We start from the raw sequence: 19,533 nt of genomic DNA on the forward strand, positions 1-19,533 counted from the left end.
TTTTTTTGAAAAATGAATATAGGGGATGCTTAGGAAGAAATCTCCTTAACAGGAATTATTGGAAGCACGCTAAGTGAAATCCCAGGAATAACCGTTGTTCAGACAACATATGTGTCCGTGTGCTTTTCTTGAAATGTTTGGTATTCTTATTGTTTTACGGTACATACATTTTTTCCAATCATATGTACAAGACGCAAAAAGATGTCGAGGTATACCAGAAGCTGATTGTTTTAACCACTAGAATCTCTTCCTAGAATTCATTATTATGCCTCTCAAGAAAAATCAGCATATGGCGATTATCTGCCTCTGGCTTCTGATATTAGCGCGACAGTCACTAATCATAACAGCGTCACCAGATTTAAAAGTATATAATTCCACTATATGGGGTTTGACAGCAAGAACACTCATTCCACTGAGCTACTCTTGCCGTTCGTCACAAATACATTAAAAACATCTGTCACTTCGCGAAACCCACGTGCTTTTGTTTTTGGCGGGAACACTTTTTCTTTTGTTTTGCCTTGCGACTGTCATGCGGCGGTATGCCTTGCGAGCGTTCGACCGCCGCAGGACTCTAATAAAAGATAAGCGCGACAATATTAGGTCATTTTAGCAATTCACAAAAAGATTTCTTCTCAAAACGTTTTATTTCTTTGGATGAAGGTTTACAGGAAAATGATTGTCTTTATGCTTTTTGACGACTTTTAAGAGATTCTTGAAAAGGCTTTGTCAATTTTCCTGAAGTTCGTTTTGAAACATAAGGAACAAGTTGTTTTTCTAACGAAAAACATTTCTGAATATTCGAGTTAGAGTTTCTGGTGCCGGTGTTTTTGGTACATTTCAGAATTCATAAGGAAACGTAATACACTTCTGTTTAAAATAACATCAGGACAATAGGAACAGAAAGATTTATTCTCAACATCTGTAACAAAAGTCATGTTCAAATTAAAAATTCATAGTGCGAGAAGGAAATGAAAAATCGAACATTTCAACAAGTTTCGGATGATTTCCCCACACACGCGGGAAAAAAACTACCTAAATACAATTCACTGTCATCAACTGCGGAAAGAAAAAGACTTCACGTGGGAATATTTGGGTCTCGGACACACACTTTTCTCGTACACACGCATGATAATATAACTTAGAAGTAATAGTAATACCCTATCAGTAGCAGCCGCCCGTTGTTGGTAGCAGTAATAGTGTAGTGAGTGGTAGTAGCAGCGGAACACCCGATGTTAGTCTATTACTATGATCGGACTCACCTTGTCGTCGTTATCCGAGTCCTCGTTGCTCCCGTGGTCGCTTCCGTTTTCCGAACTGTCGTTTTTCTTCATCTTCTCCTGGCGGTCCATCACGCTGGTTCGACTGCGCGTCTTCTTCCACGAATAGTAGAATTTGACCAGGCTGGCAATCGATTTGTCCGGTAGCTGCAGATGGGGAGGTCAGATTTGGAGTAATAAGGTATAATGGCCAGGAAACAGTAACTACACTAACACATACCATTTGTCGAATTCTGTGAAAGCTTTTGCCGTGAAACTGGAATGCCTGTTCGAACAGCACTTTGTCCTCGACGGTCCACTCGTCCGGGAAGGGGGTGAAATTGGCCAAATCCAGCACCGCCCGCTCGAGATCATGCTTGTGCCAGAACAACATCCCCAGGGCCTGCTCGCCGTTGTATCCGTACTTTTCTTTGGCCACCGTTATGTACTCTTCCACTGGAAGAAGCGGGAGAGAGGCCACATGTTAGGGGCTTAGGAATGAATTTGGACAAAAGTGAGCGGATACTTACGTTTCGGGTCTGGAATTTCCTTTGTGGGAGACCACACCAGCAACGCCCGGTCGTTGAGGGTCTCTGGTTTGCGTTCTGGTGCTGGTATCAGTTCTGGACACACGGCCTGGTAATCACGTCCGACGCGGATTTTCTCTGAAAGGGTATGATTATTTGATTGAAAACCTGGTCGAAACCAAAACTAATACAATAGGAGGTAATAGGAGAATACCAATATGGCTGCCACATTGGCTGACTTTGACTCATGTTTTCAAGACCACCAATCTTAAAAATATTTAAACAAATGCGCTCGATTTGGAAAAGCTGCTTATTTTTGCAAGTGACAACAACTTCTCCAAGATTTTTTTTTCTTCAAATTCTTGCAGGTATTATTCGGAGGATTCCTCTAAACAATATTCTAATAATTCTTTATGGAATTGTTCTAAGGATTGTTCCACAAATTCCTGATAAGATTTGTCCAGGAATAGGGTGCGAGCACCGGTTTTGGCCAGTCTAAGAGAAATTATTTTTATAAAAATAATCAACAATCCTATGGAAACAACCAATGCGTCAAATGAAAGGTTTATATCTATACTTTATAAGAAAAATGCAGAAATCAAGCTAAGGAGTGTATCGGAAAGTAGTTGAAAATGTTCAGGATGCTCTACCTCGAAGCTGGGTTGGTCTTTTCATTTCGGTTCTTCTATGAAATCTTCACAATATAGTAAAGTTTAGAACAGCTTGGAAAAAATTGGAAAATGTTTAGTATTATTGAATATATGGTTAAATGAATACACCTCACAAAATAAAAATCTGCTCAAAATGCAATTTTGTTCCGATTTTTCAAAATTTCAAAAATCTCTAGCGAATAAAATTTGTACGATAAAAAATCTGGAAAATATTGATGCTTGTTAACAGTTATGTACACATAACATATCATTCAACACCGACTTTCAAAAATCATATTTTCGATAGAAAAATCTCCTATATCTACAAAATGGTCCACTCCAAAAAACGTCTATTTTTTGGTCAAACTTTGAAGTTCTGCTTTTAATATCTTAAAAGGTTATAGAATTCTATTTTTTGCTCTAACGTAGGGTATCGCGCCACTTGGGCGGTGGCTTCTATATTCGTCTGTTTTCCACTATAACTCAGTCAATTTTGAACCAATTGACTTGAAATGTTGTACACGGGTAGATACTATACCTATCTCATCACATTCCAAAAGTTGTGTCAATTGGTTCAAATTTGACTGAGTTATAGTGGAAAACAGACGAATATAGAAGCCACCGCCCAAGTAGCGCGATTCCCTACTCGTCCATAAATTAAAAAACATACCCTATTTAAAAAAATGCGAATTTTTTATTTTATTTATTTTTTATTTGCGTAAACATGATTTGGAGGAGCATAGAAAAAAGGGGTTCCTCAAAAATAGCTTTTTTTCATTTTTAAGAATTGCACTTAAATGCAGTGGAGTTTTTTCTTGAAAAAAATAATTTGCCTATATCATGAGGATTTTGGAGCTTATTATATTTGCACAAAAAAATTAACAATTTTCGAACATTATCGAACTTTTTTAGCAATTTCAATTTTTTAGAAGGTGTGCAAAAATGTAAAAACATGCGTTCAGTAATCTAGGTTAAAAACCCAGTTAAAAGAACATTTTTAGAAAATCCTTAAAGCCATTTCTTTTTTCAAGGATTTATACAGTATCTCCAAAAATAAAATTACTTAAAAGTTGTATTAAACTATTTTTGAGGCTATTTTAAACATTTTCAACTACTTTACGATACACTCCTTAATACTTGATTTTTGCATTAAAAGTGGCACTGGTCAAAATAGAAGCATTGCCGCAGTTTTGGCCATATTCTCAACTTTGGTTTCTATTTTGGCCAATCACGTGTAGGGTAGCGAGCCACTTGCGCAGTGGCCGGTATTTTGAGCACTCTTTGCTATAACTCAGTCAATTCCAAACCAATTGACTTGAAATTTTGTACTCGGTTAGAATCTATAAGTAGGGTATCGCGTCACTTGGGCGGTGGCTTCTATATTCGTCTGTTTTCCACTATAACTCAGTAAATTTTGAACCAATTGACTTGAAATGTTGTACACGGGTAGATACTATACCTATCTCACCACATTCCAAAAGTTGTGTCAATTAGTTCAAATTTGACTGAGTTTTAGTGGAAAACAGACGAATATAGAAGCCACCGCCCAAGTGGCGCGATTCCCTATCTCATCGCGTTCCAAAAAATGTGTCAATTGTTTCAAAATTGGCTGAGTTATAGCAGAAAAGTGCCCAAAATAGGAGCCGTGCCGAGATGGTTCCACTTCCCTTCTTCTTATGGGAGTGGCCAAATTAGAAGCACCCTGGCCAAAATAGACATATGGGAGCTGGTTTTTTAAGGAAATTTTTTTTCTTCTAGTTTTTAATCAAAATGTATGATTTTCACATTAGAATCTACTAATAAACATAGTTATTTATGTAACGAGTTGCAAGAAGTTGATTTTTTCAGCACGAGTCGTACATTTATCCAACGAGGCTTGCCGAGTTGGATAAATACGAAGAGTGCTGAAAAAATCGAGTTTTGCAACGAGTTCCATACAAAATTTTATGCAATGATTTTTTCATAATGCAACTCATTTGAGTTGCATAATGTTTATAATGCAACTCAAATGAGTTGCATTATGAACATTATACAACTATTTTTCATTATGCAACTCATTTCAGTAGCATAATGAACCAGTTCGGAAAAAATGACCATTATGATACCAAAATGAGTTAAATAAAAAAAATATGATACTGAATTGCATAAATAAATTTATACCGATTTAGATCGTAACAGGTTGAATACCGCACTATGACCAAAACTCTGGGCTGGCCAAAACTGAAGCTTCTACCCTAATTCCACGGATTTCTCCAGAAATTATTTCTATAACTCACACATACCTACATTTTTTCAAGAGCTTCTTCAGGATTTCTTCTTCAGATTTCTCCACACGGAGCCAACTCTCCCGATCACAGTTATATGTCAGTCCTATATTACTGCACTATTGGAATATCATATGAATCTAATCTTGGGTTGAAAATGGGATATGAGAGTTATATGCAACGCATGTGGTATGACTCTCAGATCGCCATCATATTGTTAAATGTCTTGCATTTTGCTTCTATCATGTGGGCTAGGTGCGCCAATGTATATGCAACTCCAATAATATCCTTCACATTTTGAAAAAAAGTTTCCTCAGGCTGGAGCGGGAGTCGAACTCACAACGTCTGAATGACCGACGCCGCTAGCCGCACGACCACGAAGCTCACTTACTGAAATTGCGAAATTATGCAAAACGTAGGGTCAGGGACCATTTGGGCAGGAGCACCTATTTTGGGCACTTGCTGCTATACCTCAGTCAATTTAAAACCGATTGATTTGAATTTTTGCACATGGCTAGATACTCTGAGTATCTGATCGTGTTTCAAAAATTAGGTCAATCGGTTCAAAATTGACTGAGTTATAGCAGCAAGTGCCCAAAATAGGTGCTCCTGCCCAAATGGTCCCAGACCCTATTCCACTTTATCTGCCAATGTTGCTTTTCCACCCGGCCAAAGTTATATGCACAGTTAATGTATCGATCGTGTTATGTGCATATAACTCCGACATGCGCAAGTGTCATTGAGTTTTTGTTGTACTTCTTTATTCAAGGAAACTTAAGAACTAGAGAAAAATCTGACAATGCTAGGTATTTATAACCCGAGTTTGTTTATCGGTTGCCAAGGGTTACTATGGGTTGCTAACTAACATCGATAGATTTCAAATTCAAGTATTGATTGCTTTGATACTCTACAACATTCCTCCCTTCTTATTTCCAGAACAGGTACGGCTCGAATCTTGAAGGCATACGGATCATCCTCTGAGGCCGAACCGAAAGAGTCTCTGTAATGGATCCGGTTGGTTGCTGGTCATCTTCATCCTGCTGCGAGTCGGATTGACTTGCTTCTACTTCGGAATCAGCTTGCTCGGAATGAGCCGAAACAATTTCATCTTCTTCAGATTCCTCATCGGCTTCCGGGTTGGCAGCTGCTTCGGATTGTGGTCGAACTTGACGAATTTCAGGCGCTGGTGGTCTTGTGGATTGCAGGCCAAACATGTCCACCAGTATTCCTAGCGGCGTCGAATTTTCTTCAATGGAAGCCTCTTCGCTGCAACGGAATTTGAGTTGGTTGGAGTGACTTCGGATGAGCTTCTTCCGTCCGTGCCAGTCGTCCAAGAGCACATTGTGATTGACACGTCCGATGACTTCTATGATTACGCCGGAAGCCCACTGCCACTTTGTGTTGCTCGTGTAAACCTTGGCGTAGACCTCGTCACCTCTCTTGAAATCACGTGGAACCGCACCATGCTTGCGATTGAACTGCTCGTCCTGGCGATGATTGCGGACCACGGGCTTCGGTTGATCGTGGTGTAGGAGATCCAGAACTGTCTTGATGTTCCGACCAAGCATCTGCTGCGAAGGTGTCCTTCCGTTTAGGACACGACTGGGGGTAGTCCTATATACCTGGAGGAAAGTCTGGAGCGTTTCGGAGATGTTCTCCCCCTCGTTGATTTTGCGTAACGACCTCTTCAAGGTGTCCACAAACCTTTCCGCCTGGCCATTGGACTGCGGGTGGTACGGCGAGATACGGAAATGCTGAACGCCGTTTTTCCTGCAGAAAGTCGCAAATTGCTCCGATGTGAATTGGGAGCCGTTGTCGGAAACGATGACGTTTGGAATACCAAAACGTGCGAACAGTTCATTCAGGAACTCGGTGACTGCTGATGTCGTCGGATTCCTCACGATGCAGATTTCTGGCCACTTGGAGAAAGCGTCCACAACTACCAGGAAGTGTAGACTGTTGAGCGGTCCAGCGAAGTCAATGTGGATTCGCTCCCAGGGAGATTGTGCGAGTGGCCATGATTGTAGCGGAACCTTGGGTGGCGTCTTGGAGTGGATGGAGCAGCTTTCACACCTCTTGACATAGTCAGCAATATCGTCGTCTATCCTTGGCCAGTACACGTGGCTACGTGCAACAGCCTTCATACGCTCCATTCCCGGATGTCCTCTGTGGAGTTGCTTCAGAATTCGTTGGTAGAAGCTTGCCGGAATCACCAGACGGTTGGACTTCATGATGCAGCCCTTCACCACCGACAGGGCGTCTCGGTGGGCGAAGAATGGCCGAACTGCTGTGCTGGTGATGCTGTCCACGTTGGAGGGCCATCCACACTGGGTGTACTGGATCACTTGCTTGAGAACCGGGCACCGGGACGTAGCTTCTTGCACCGACTTGAATGTTACCGGTAGCGAGCTGATGGCTTCTTGAAGCGGTACCTCGACGTCATCTTCGAGTTGAATGGAAGCGATGATGAAATCCTCGTCGGGTTTGACGTGGCTGTCGATGAGACGAGAGAGTACGTCGGCGTATCCAAATTTCGTTGTGGAGACATACTCGATTTCGAAGTTGTAGCACAGAAGCGTCAGTGCCCATCGTTGGAGGCGGTTTGCCGTATGGACCGGAATTCCCTTTTTGTCACCGAAAATCCGCATAAGTGGCTGGTGATCTGTCTGGAGGGTGAACTTTCGTCCGAGCAGCATGCGATGGAATTTCGTAACGGCAAACACCAACGCAAGACCTTCCTTTTCGATTTGCCCATAATTTGCCTCCGCGGGGGTGAGAGAGCGGGATGCGTGGGCGACAGCTTTGAGCGAGCCGTCGGGAAACCTATGTAGAAGGCACGCACCTATTCCATATTGCGACGCGTCGGCCGCAACGATGATTTCCAATGCCGGATCGTAGTGCGTGAGTAGCAGATCCGACTGTAGCACTTCCTTGAATCGCTCGAATGACTTCTGGCACTCGGGGGACCACGTGAACTTGGCATCCTTCTTTAGCAGCGCGTCGAGTGGCCGTCGCAGTTGGTGCATCTCCTGGACAAACTTACCATAGAAATTTACAGCACCGAGGAACGAGCGCAGACCCGTGACATCCTTGGGAGGTGGCATCTTGACGATTGCTTCCACCTTGGACGGATCAGGATGGAGTCCTTCGGCATCTACGATGTGGGCGAGGTATTTGATCTGCAACTGAAGAAGGTTGCATTTTTCCTCGCGCAGAACGAAACCAAATGCTTGAAGTCGTTGGAATAGAGCGGTGAGGTACTTGTGGTGCTCTTCTTGAGTTTTGCTGAACACCAGGACGTCATCCAGGAACGATTCCACTCCTTCGAGGTCGGCAATCATGCTGTTCATTAGCTGCTGGAAGGCCCCCGGTGCGGATTTCACACCAGGTGCGAGCCGGTTGAAGCGAAAGAGACCTCGATGCGTGTTGATTGTGAGGAGTTGCTTGGAGTCGTCGTCAACCTCCACTTGAAGGTAAGCATCACTGAGATCAATGATGCTGAAATAGCGGCACCCGTTGAGCTTGCTAAAGATGTCATCCGGGACCGGCAGCGGGTAGTGGTTGGGTTCCAAGGCAGCGTTGAGTCCGGTTGAGTAGTCGGCACAGATTCGCACTTTTCCTCCGGGTTTTTTCACTGCGACAATTGGAGCAGCCCATGGCGAATATTCCACTGGCGTGATGATGTCCAGGGACTGGAGGCGGTCCAGTTCAGCTTCAATCTTCTCCATGGACGTGAAGGGAACTGGTCTCTTCGGCTTGAAAACGGGTCTGGCTCCGGGCTTGAGATAAAGTTGCACCTTCATCTTCTTGCAGTGTCCGAGGCCGGGCTTGAACACATCAGGAAACGCTGCTTTGTACCGTTGAATCTGATCGGTTGGAGCAGCAACGTGGACCTGGTTGCAAATCGTTGACAACGGGGTGTCCCATAGACCGAATAGCTCGATCCAGTCCAGACCGAACAGGTTGATTGGGCTGTTGGTTACGTAGAACGTTGCTGTTTTAGTGACACATCCGAGCGTGACTGTCGATCGGAGTTCACCAAGTAGACGGAGCGGATCACCTGATGCCGTTTTCGCCGTCCGTGTGGTGGGAGTCAGCGTTGGTGCCCCCAGCTTCTTCCTCCACTGCTTCTTCGAGATGATCGTGATGTCCGACGCGGTGTCCAGCTGCAGGGTGGCTTGCGATCCGTCGATGTCTACTGTCAGGAACTTCCGGTTCGAGGAGCCATCTTCCTGGTTGATGCTGAAAACGCCGTTCACGTTCGTCTTCTTCTTACCTGCAGCCTTCGATGAGTAGCAGCTACAGTACCCCTATGTCATCCGGGACCGGCAGCGGGTAGTGGTTGGGTTCCAAGGCAGCGTTGAGTCCGGTTGAGTAGTCGGCACAGATTCGCACTTTTCCTCCGGGTTTTTTCACTGCGACAATTGGAGCAGCCCATGGCGAATATTCCACTGGCGTGATGATGTCCAGGGACTGGAGGCGGTCCAGTTCAGCTTCAATCTTCTCCATGGACGTGAAGGGAACTGGTCTCTTCGGCTTGAAAACGGGTCTGGCTCCGGGCTTGAGATAAAGTTGCACCTTCATCTTCTTGCAGTGTCCGAGGCCGGGCTTGAACACATCAGGAAACGCTGCTTTGTACCGTTGAATCTGATCGGTTGGAGCAGCAACGTGGACCTGGTTGCAAATCGTTGACAACGGGGTGTCCCATAGACCGAATAGCTCGATCCAGTCCAGACCGAACAGGTTGATTGGGCTGTTGGTTACGTAGAACGTTGCTGTTTTAGTGACACATCCGAGCGTGACTGTCGATCGGAGTTCACCAAGTAGACGGAGCGGATCACCTGATGCCGTTTTCGCCGTCCGTGTGGTGGGAGTCAGCGTTGGTGCCCCCAGCTTCTTCCTCCACTGCTTCTTCGAGATGATCGTGATGTCCGACGCGGTGTCCAGCTGCAGGGTGGCTTGCGATCCGTCGATGTCTACTGTCAGGAACTTCCGGTTCGAGGAGCCATCTTCCTGGTTGATGCTGAAAACGCCGTTCACGTTCGTCTTCTTCTTACCTGCAGCCTTCGATGAGTAGCAGCTACAGTACCCCTCTTTGTGGCCGGTTTGCTTGCAGTCCCGACAAACGTGCTTCGTGTAGCTGCAGTCGCGGACGTAGTGCATTCCGCCACACTGCCAGCAGGGCGTCTTGGGGTGATCAGCTTTCGTTTTCTTCCTGTCCTTGGATCCAGATCTGGGCGGTGCGGATTTGCGCTGCTTGACTGCACAAATTGTACTCACCGATTTCTTCTGCTCCACCAAGGCAGTGTCGTGTTTGAGGTTTTGGAGGCGTTGGCACTCGGTGATGAGTGATTCCAGAGTGCATTCGCCTTCCGCATTTCCCTCGAGCTTGGAAAGGAGTCTCGTCCGGATGTCAGCGTCCTTGGAAGATCGTAACCCGCAGATGAAAATCAGGCTCTTGAATTGATCCGCCGTGATGTTGTTGAGGTCGAAATCTTCGCAGCACCTGTTGACCGTTCCAGCGTACGTCAGGAAATCGTCGGCGTCGTTCTTGGCCAACTGAAAGCACAGGTAGCGCTTGCTGAACAACGAGATCCGTACGCCGAAAAGCTCCTTCAGTTTCTTCACCGTCTCCTCGAATGTGTAGTCCCGGGGGTGGCTTGGCAGCACGAAATTGACGTACTTGTCGTGGACAAGCACGCTGAGGCTCCGCAGCAGCAATCGCACTTTCGCAGCATCGTCCAACTTCGCGCCGTCCTTCAGGAAGAGGTCTTCGTACTTTCGGTACCAACGGTCGAAAACGAGACCATTCTCCGGATCGTACACGAACTCCCGGATGTTGGAAGCCAGAGATTCGATGATGAATTCCGGACTGTCCGTGGGCCGATGGGAACCGTTTTCTTGAATGCCGAACCGTTCCATCATCTGCATCATCCGAGCGTTTTGTTCCGCCATCTGCCGATTCTGGTCCAGGATTTGCTGGTAGAGGTCTTGAATGTGGGCTTCTCCAGATTTTGCCATCCTGATTCTTGATTCAGCAGCTCTTCCTCCAGCGTTGGATTCGTTACTCCTCGTCGCCAAATGTTGTACTTCTTTATTCAAGGAAACTTAAGAACTAGAGAAAAATCTGACAATGCTAGGTATTTATAACCCGAGTTTGTTTATCGGTTGCCAAGGGTTACTATGGGTTGCTAACTAACATCGATAGATTTCAAATTCAAGTATTGATTGCTTTGATACTCTACAACAGTTTTATTAGAAGGCTTTTCATTTGCAACTGTTTATGGTATGATACGTATAATGATTCATTTGAAGTGAACGTGTCAGACTATGGGTACAATGTATGTGTAGTGTCTGATAAAATAGGCTTTTAGAATTATTTCAGTGCAGATATGTTCAAGGAGTCTCTGGGATTATCCCAAAAAATATCTCCAGGAACTTTTGCAAGGAACTTTTCTTAGAATTTTTACTGTGAATGCTTTTTCTAAGTATCTATCTAGGATTTCTTTCATCTTCCACGATTTTTCCTTAGGACTCCTCCAAGAGTTCTTCTAAGGCATTCGTTTTACGATTCCTCTTGGCAATAATCCAAGGATTCCTTTTATGGGTTAGTCTAATAATTCCTCTAATTCTTTAACCCTTTGAAGCCGGAATTTTTCCAAGCGTTCTTCTGGAGTTTTTTCTGCGTTTTTCTGTAGTTTTGGTATCCAATAGTATAAAAACGTTAGAATATTATGCGGAATATTTTTTCTGGACATCCTAGATCATCCAAACTATTCTTGAGTTTAGATCCTTAAGTCTATGGCTGTAACGGTAACTTCTTTCATTATGCAAAGCTGCGATTTGTAATCTATCATGTCCAGTAAGTCTTCTGAAAATTCAATGGACAGTATCAGATCATTCGAGATATCCTAGATCATCCAAACTGTTCTTGAGTTTAAATCCTGAAGTCTATGGGTGTAACGGTCACTGAATTCATTATACAAAGCTGCGATTTGTAATCTATCATGTCCAGCAAGTCTTCTGAAAGGTAAATAGACAGTATCAGATCATTTGGGATATCCTAGATCATCCAAACTGTTCTTGAGTTTAGATCCTAAAGTCTGCGGGTGTAACAGTAACTGATTTCATTATACAAAGCTGCGATTTGTAATCTATCATGTCCAGTAAGTCTTCTGAAAATTCAATAGACAGTATCAGATCAGTCGGGATATCCTAGGTCATCCAAACTGTTCTTGAGTTTAGATCCTAAAGTCTACGGATGTAACGATAACTGCTTTCATTATACCAAGCTGCGATTTGTTATCTATCATGTCCAGTAACTCTTCTGAAAGGTAAATAGACGATATCAGATCAGTCGGGATATCCTAGGTCATCCAAACTGTTCTTCAGTTTAGATCCTAAAGTTTGCGAGTGTAACGGCAACTTCTTTCATTAAAAGCTATGATTTGTAATCTATCATGTACAGTTACAGTGGTTGTTTTTATCAACTAAGCTTCATAACAGTAAGGAGCCCATACCCAACAATATATAACAACGCGTATTGTTCCTCTAACTGCTTTCGTAAGTACAGTGGATTATGTAACACCTTAACGAAGTGGCAAAAGCTATTATCACAAGTGTAGACCTGAAGCTATGGTCTCCGGAGTAGTGATGTTGATCTGGAATATCTCAGAACTATCATTACAGATTACAGTCTAAATTTCATTGTGAGACTAACCAAGAGCTAAACCTCAGTCCCAAAGGTTCATAAATATATATAGTAGACTATAGGTTGGTTCAGTCACCGCTATTGATTATGAAATGTTACTCAAGTATGTCAGATTTAGCTGATGTTATGAGTGTAGATCTGAAGTACTGATCTCATGGATAGTTTGGCTGGCCTGGAACATTCCCATAGTGTCTCTAAATGACATTTGAGATTTCAAGAGCTTCACGGATCTCAGAAGATCCTATGCTATTTAAGGTGAAAACATAAAGTTTTTCTTGTAGATTTGAAGGGCTTCATTATAGAACAGTTTGGACAACCGTGAATGTCCCAAAGGTTTATAATAAAAAAGTAGACTTCAGATTGTTCCAGTAAATGCGATTGATTATGCCGCGTTACTCAGTATAACAGATATGGATACAGTTACGAGTGTAGACCTGAAGTCCTGAACTCCAAGGAAGTTTGTCTGACCTGAAATATCCCTTTAGTGTCTCTAAATGACATTTAAGTTTTCAAGAGCTTCACGGATCTCAGCAGATTATGCTATGCTATTATTTATGGTGAAAACACATAAAATTTTTCTTGTAGATTTGAAGGACTTCATTATAGAACAGTTTGGATGACCGTGAATGTCCCAAAGGGTTATAATAAAAAAAAGTGGACTTCAGACCTGGAATATCCCTGTAGTGTCTCTAAGTGTCATTTCAGATTTCAAGAGCTTCGCGAATCCCAGCAGGTTATGCAATACTATTATTTATGGCGGAAACACATAAAGTTATTCTTGTAGATTTGCAGGACTTCATTATAGAACAGTTTGGACGAACCTAAATGTCCCAAAAGTTTGTAATAAAAAAAAAAATAGACTTTAGATTGGTCCAGTAACGGCGGATGATTATGTAGCGTTTTTCAGTATAACAGATATGGATACTGTTACGAGTGTAGACCTGAAGTCCTGAACTCCAAGGTAGTTTGGCTGACCTGGAATATTCCTGTAGTGTCTTTGAATGACATTTGAGATTTAAGGAGCTTCGCGGACCCCAGTAGATTATACAATCCCAACTAACATTTTCAGCGCTATAAGCTTCAGTCATTTGCTTTCTGTTGTGTAACCATCGAGTAAAAGCAGTCAACGCTGAATAAAAGGAAAGCTAGTCAAATATAAATCATAAGCTAATACACGACAGTAAAACAAGCACCATACAGCTACCAAACTCGGTTTTCAGAAATCCATTGCTTGTCACTGGGGCTGCCTTTACTCCACTCTATTCCAACTCCGGGAGATTTCCCGGAAGATGTGAAAACTTGAACAAATCGAATAGGAGTCCCCACTAACAAAACAGCTGCTACTATACAGTACAATTCGTTATACTGACAAATCCCCAAACCAGCAGCGCTTTAAAGGCCGTTATGCGATTTCATTACAGCTAGAAGCTGTAATAAAGAAACTGTTGGTTTACCAACACGGCTTGTCGGATGTAAACATTATTGTCAAAACAAACTTCAAGCGGGATATATAGCTACTACACAATTTCTTTACAGCTATCCATCTCTGTGCTGTGAAATTATTTGGGTTGCTTTTATTGCACTTTAACTCAATGCCGGAAGATTTGCCGGAAGATGTGCAAATCGAGTAAGAGTCCCAGCCACTACAACAGCTGCTTTTATACAGTACGTTTTGTAATGTTGCCAAAACACAAAACAGCAGCGCTTCGTAGCCGTTTAAAGAACACTCTTTCAGCTAGAAGCTGTGAAGAAGAATCTGTTGGCGCAACCACACAGCTTGTTCAATGCAAACATTATTGCGTTTGACGTTTCACAAGCTTTTACAGCAAGATGAAGTTGGGTAAGGTTTCTTGTGGCACAATTATGAAGCCTTGTCTGGAGTAAAACAAAACGGGCTATTTTCTATGTTATTTATATATAGCAGTGTGGCAGCGAGGACATCATCGGGACCAGTGGATACGGAGATCGGGAGTTCGATTCCAAGTAGCGGCAAGTACTTTAATTATTCAATTTTAAAAATGATAATTCCAGTTCCACATGTATTGCATCGCGGTATTCATAACCTAATTATATTTAATCGTTTAATTTGGGGATGCCGTAAAACTATTATTTAACAATTGCGAAAAGGCTGAAAAAGCGCCTTCTCAAGATGTTATTCAGTTAGTGGTTACATAGGAGCCGAGAAAAGAGCTATGACTAGGTGGCATAGAAGCTGATCGCACAGCATGTACAAGCTGATTAAGTTCGCCAGATTCATTGGTATAGGGCTTGCATAGAAGCTTCCGTCCATATGTACAACACAGTAACTCAGCATCATGCCGTATTAAGGACGCTTTGTTGGCGTTTACATTCGCAATAAATGTTAGTTGGGATACTATTATATATGGTGAAAACACATAACATTGTAGATTTGAAGGGCTTTATTATAGAACAGTTTGGACGACCCTAGATGTCCCAAAGGTTTATAATAAGCTCTTGAACTTCAGATTGCTCCAGTTACTGCGATTGATTATGTAGCGTTTCTCAGTTTAACAGATATGGATACTGTTACGAGTGTAGACCTGAAGTCTTGAACTCCAAGGTAGTTTGGCTGACCTGGAATATCCCTATAGCGTCTATTAATGACATTGTAAATGTCAAGAGCTTAACGGATCCCAGTATCTTATGCAATGCTATTAGTGGTGGAAATACATAAAATTATTCTTGTAGATTTGAAGGACTTCATTACAGGACAGTTTGGAACACCTAGAACATCCCAGAATATAAAACTCCTTTTGATATTCTTGATGAAGGCTTAATGGATACATAAAAACGAAACCCACATCCAAGTTTAGCTTTTAGAACAACTGGTATGTCAATTATTTCGGTTTTCCAAATTACATGGGGTTCAGGATGTTCTAGATTATCAATGAAGTCCCAAATACAAATATCCCAATTTTTCCATAATAGAGGACTCAATTTGCAACAACTTTGCCGAAGACAGTATTCTGTTTTATAGAATGGGTGAATTTATACATCCGTTTCTATGTTGGGGTCATATATGACCCCTTCGGCTCCAAAGGGTTAAGCAATCATTCCAGGAACTTCTAAAACAATTAGCGCATTCCAGCTTTCAAAAAACCTTAAGCCTTGATGAATTCTTCTAAGAATTATTCCACGTATTCCTTCAATGGTATAATGGTACAAATGCTTAATCGAACGGGTTTCTTAAACAATTATTCTGAGGACTCCTCAAGGATTTTTTTCAAATACTCTTTCATAACTCATCTTAAGATTCCTCCAGCATTATTCGAAGTATTATTCGCTTGCTGAACACAACATCAGCATGTACGGCCAGTGGTAGCCAACGTGTGATGGTTAATCCAATGGTCTCTAGCTAACTTTTTGATTAGAAATTCTTGCAGGAATTGTTCCGGTAATTCTTCCAAGGTTTTTCTCAGACATTCTTTCAAAGATTTATTCTAAATATTTTTTTGTAATTCTCCTAAAGATTTCTCCAGAAATTCTACTAGGGTTCTATCCTTTGCAATCAGTTAAGGGTTTTCTGGTGAAATCCGTGGACGTATTCATGTTATTATTTCTGGAATCTTAGAAGAAACTTCTGGAAGATCCTCCGGAAAAATTCTTGGAGCAATCCATGGGAGAAGCCATGAAGGAATTCTTGGAACAATTTCAAGAGAAATACCGGAAAGTGTTAAATAAATACTGAATGAATCTCAGTAATAATACTTGCAGGAATTCTTAGAAGAATTCTTTGAAATCTTTCTAGAGAACTCATTAGTAGTTTGTTTGGAGGAATCCCCATGGAGGATCCATGAAAAAAATTGTAGATAATTACAGCATTCACGAAAAAATATATGAAAAAAATCCTGGAGAAATTCATCGAAAAATGTCTAGAGGGATACTCGAGGTAATTTCAGAAAAAATCTTGCACGAATTGTAGAGAAAATCTTTGAACAATTTGTGGTGCAGTCCTTGGATAGTAAATTATTGAATAAACACTAAGATACCTAAATCGTTGGAGGAATACTCGGAAAGAATAATGAAGGAATCATCATTGGAAGAAATCTTTGGAGTTAATTCTGCAGAAATTAGGCCCATAATTTTCAAGATAACGTTGCTGAAATTTGGGAAAATAAATATTCTGATCAAACCGATTCGAATTTCTAAAAAATGTCCTAGAGGAATAATTTTGAAAATATCCTAGCGAAATCCTTGGAAGACTTTCCCAATGATTGCATGGAGGAATCCCCAAAGCGTTTCTAGGAGGAATTTCTGGAGAAATCCTTAGAAAACTAAAAAGAAATCTCGGAAGAACTCATAGAAAAGTTTTCTTAAAGAACTCTAAAAATGGCTCGAAAAACTCAACAAAAAATCTGGAGGAGCTCTGGCATACATTCTTGGTGCTAGACGAATTTTTGGAAAATTCCTGAGGGGCCATCCATTAAGTACGTCACACTTCGAGCGGGGAGGGGGGGTTTGTGAAAGTGTGACAAGCAATGTATTAAGTATAGGAAAAGCCCGTACGAAGGGGGGAGGAGGGTTGAAAATTTCCAATTTTAGCGTGACGTACTAAATGGATGCTCCCTGAGAAAGTTTCTAGGGAGATTGTGGCTGGCTAAGCGCGCGAGCGGCTGCATTTTCAAAATCGTCTGTTACGCCGAAACACATTGTAGAATAATTCACACTTGTCAGAGCTTTTCTTATTCCTATCGGAGTGCCGGAATTCAATTTCGTGTTTCGTAAGATTTTGAACGAAATTGCTGCTGGATATCATGCTGGAGGTACGCAAATGGAAGTTACAAATTGCATTTCGAGAATACTGGAAGAACTTCAAGGAATTTTTAAAAGATCTCCCGGTGGAGCACGTAGAATTTTTTTTGCGGCAACGCTCTGAAGTCATGTGCAGTCGACCAATCGACACTGAAGAAAAGTCTGTTAGACCAAGCCCACTCATGGGCTCAATCAAGCGTTTTAACGTTAAGTAGAGCCCCGAACAAAGAAGCGAACCGCACCGGTCGCTGCTAAGTAGGGCTCGAAAGCGAAAAGTTTACGTACGGTTCATAGCGGGGCTTAGAATATAGAGACACGCAAAGTACGGTCTCTATCCGTAGGCTCGTGCGCTCTCTCGCGTTTAGCTCTCTGGGTAGCGTAAAGAGGAGACGAAAGAACATGAGTATGGATTTGTTGCCCGGTATATAGTTTCTAGAGAATGATTTTCTTGTTTTGTATAGGTAGGAATTTATTTTAGTTTGCATCAAATATTTGAAATTTTCAACCAATCAATATCATAGATCGTTACACGAATAACACAACAAATCACGCAACAAATTGTCTGACATAGAATTGTGATAGAGTGACAATACAAACGCAGAAAAATAATAGGTTTAAATTGACAAGCTTTGCTTAAGTATGTTATGAATAAAGTTTTCGCTTCTTCGCCAATTTTAGGATCATGCATATCAAAAATGTATTGATTTTCTCTTAAAAATAGTTGCGATTGCTCACAATCGCACCTTTAGTTTTTGATTCGGCCGATCGTTTTGAAACTAATATTTGAAGAAATGTATAGTGATTCAGTGAGCTTTGCTGTTTTAACACGTACATGTTTGAGCCGGGGTTTTACGCAGCAAGTAAAGCTTAGTTTCGCACATTTAGAAAAATGCCCAAATAAATAAATCGCGAAGTTCGTTCCGACAAGTTTCAAAATTATCGTCATCCGATGCAGATTCCGGTGAGAAGATGTGCGTATTTTCTAACCCGAAAAGAAACTATTTGACGGTAATAAGTGACCACAAGGTTTTCTTTCTTCACTTTCCGGGCTGAGATCCTCCGCTTTGAAAGAACTGTGCCTCGCGTTTCGTTTTGTCGTGTATATTTCAAAAAGGCAAAAGAGTTTTGGTGTCATTGCTGTTTTTGAAAATGGTGGTCGTCAGTGGGTTGTTAATTAAATATAAATTTAAAAATATAAATTAAATAAACGAGACATTAGGAAGAAAGTGTGCGAAATGGGTAACTTCACCGTCCACGCATCCTTCCTCCCCTGTAAATTCGAGAAGTATCTTGCCGAAATAAAATATTCTGTACTCCAAGTATTTCGAAGAATCATCTTTGCGCGTAAATACAACGCAGTAGACCAGGCCGCTTTGATGCATGTGTCATATCTCTGATATGCTGCAAGCATCAGTATTGACAAGAAAAGTAACACGATTGCTTTCCAGGGTGATTCCGCGTATGTATGAAATTAGATAAGAGTAGTTACGATTTTTCAAAGATGCATTGACTGTACCTAACTCAACTCAGATATCATAGAAACACTACAGTTATTTCTTTTTGTAAAAACTAAATCATACCGATAAAAATCTTAAAAAATGTAGTCGAGCTGTCAAGTTTCACCAATTAAAATAGGCGGTGTGCAGAACTGCCATATTGTAGGTTCCTCGTTATAGAAAAAGCAAGGCGTTGGATGTTAAAATACAACAATTGTTGTATGAAGTGCCAAAAAGGAGAGTGGGCTCATTATGTACTTTGACAAATACGCAGTCTACTTCAAGCGCATAGAATCTGCTTCAAACAAAATATTCATATACCAGCATCCAAAAGATCGCAATGTATATTTAGATTTGCGAGTGATGCTTTGTAACTAAAAGTGACTGAATATAGAATTAGCTGATGTTAAAATACACATTAATGAAAAAAGGTTGCGCAAACTTATCGCAGACTGTTAGAAGACAGCTTCTACTATGACCAGGATTCAAGAATCTTGACCTACGCGAAGTTGTAAAGGAGACAACTACGTTATAAATGTGTTGGAAATGCAAGGGATGTAATTATTCAATAAACCTAATTATTCAAAAAGATGCTCATAATCTAAAATTCAGATAAATTTCTTGCGAGAAAGGCAACATGAATATTGAAGAGATGGATATTATTATAGATGAATATTCAACCTACAAGTCATACAGTAAGCAACAAACATTTAATTTAAAAAAAGATTGCTTGAATTCCGGGATTAAATACAATCATAAATTATTGAGAAAATGATATCTTTAAACGCACCAAAACTGGTACAAATCTCCAAGGAAATTATTTATTTGAATTCAATTTTTACTAACAGTTTTCAGT

The 19,533-nt window shown here is 41.5% G+C and overlaps 1 protein-coding gene across 2 annotated transcripts in view; it reads right to left on the minus strand.

The window, feature by feature from the left end:
* The window catches only part of LOC109411230 (REST corepressor), a 58,840-nt gene that overhangs the window by 22,416 nt on the left and 16,891 nt on the right, over positions 1 to 19,533 (minus strand). For both annotated transcript variants that reach the window (XM_019684738.3, XM_019684739.3), the window contains exons 4-6: positions 1,787 to 1,921; positions 1,498 to 1,712; positions 1,260 to 1,424 (exon numbers count right to left, since the gene is read on the minus strand). In XM_019684738.3, the coding sequence (XP_019540283.2) occupies positions 1,260 to 1,424; positions 1,498 to 1,712; positions 1,787 to 1,921 (515 nt within the window). The remainder of the gene's footprint in view (positions 1 to 1,259; positions 1,425 to 1,497; positions 1,713 to 1,786; positions 1,922 to 19,533) is intronic.

The sequence above is a fragment of the Aedes albopictus genome, chromosome 3, assembly GCF_035046485.1.
Source record: "Aedes albopictus strain Foshan chromosome 3, AalbF5, whole genome shotgun sequence".
Taxonomy (NCBI): domain Eukaryota; kingdom Metazoa; phylum Arthropoda; class Insecta; order Diptera; family Culicidae; genus Aedes; species Aedes albopictus.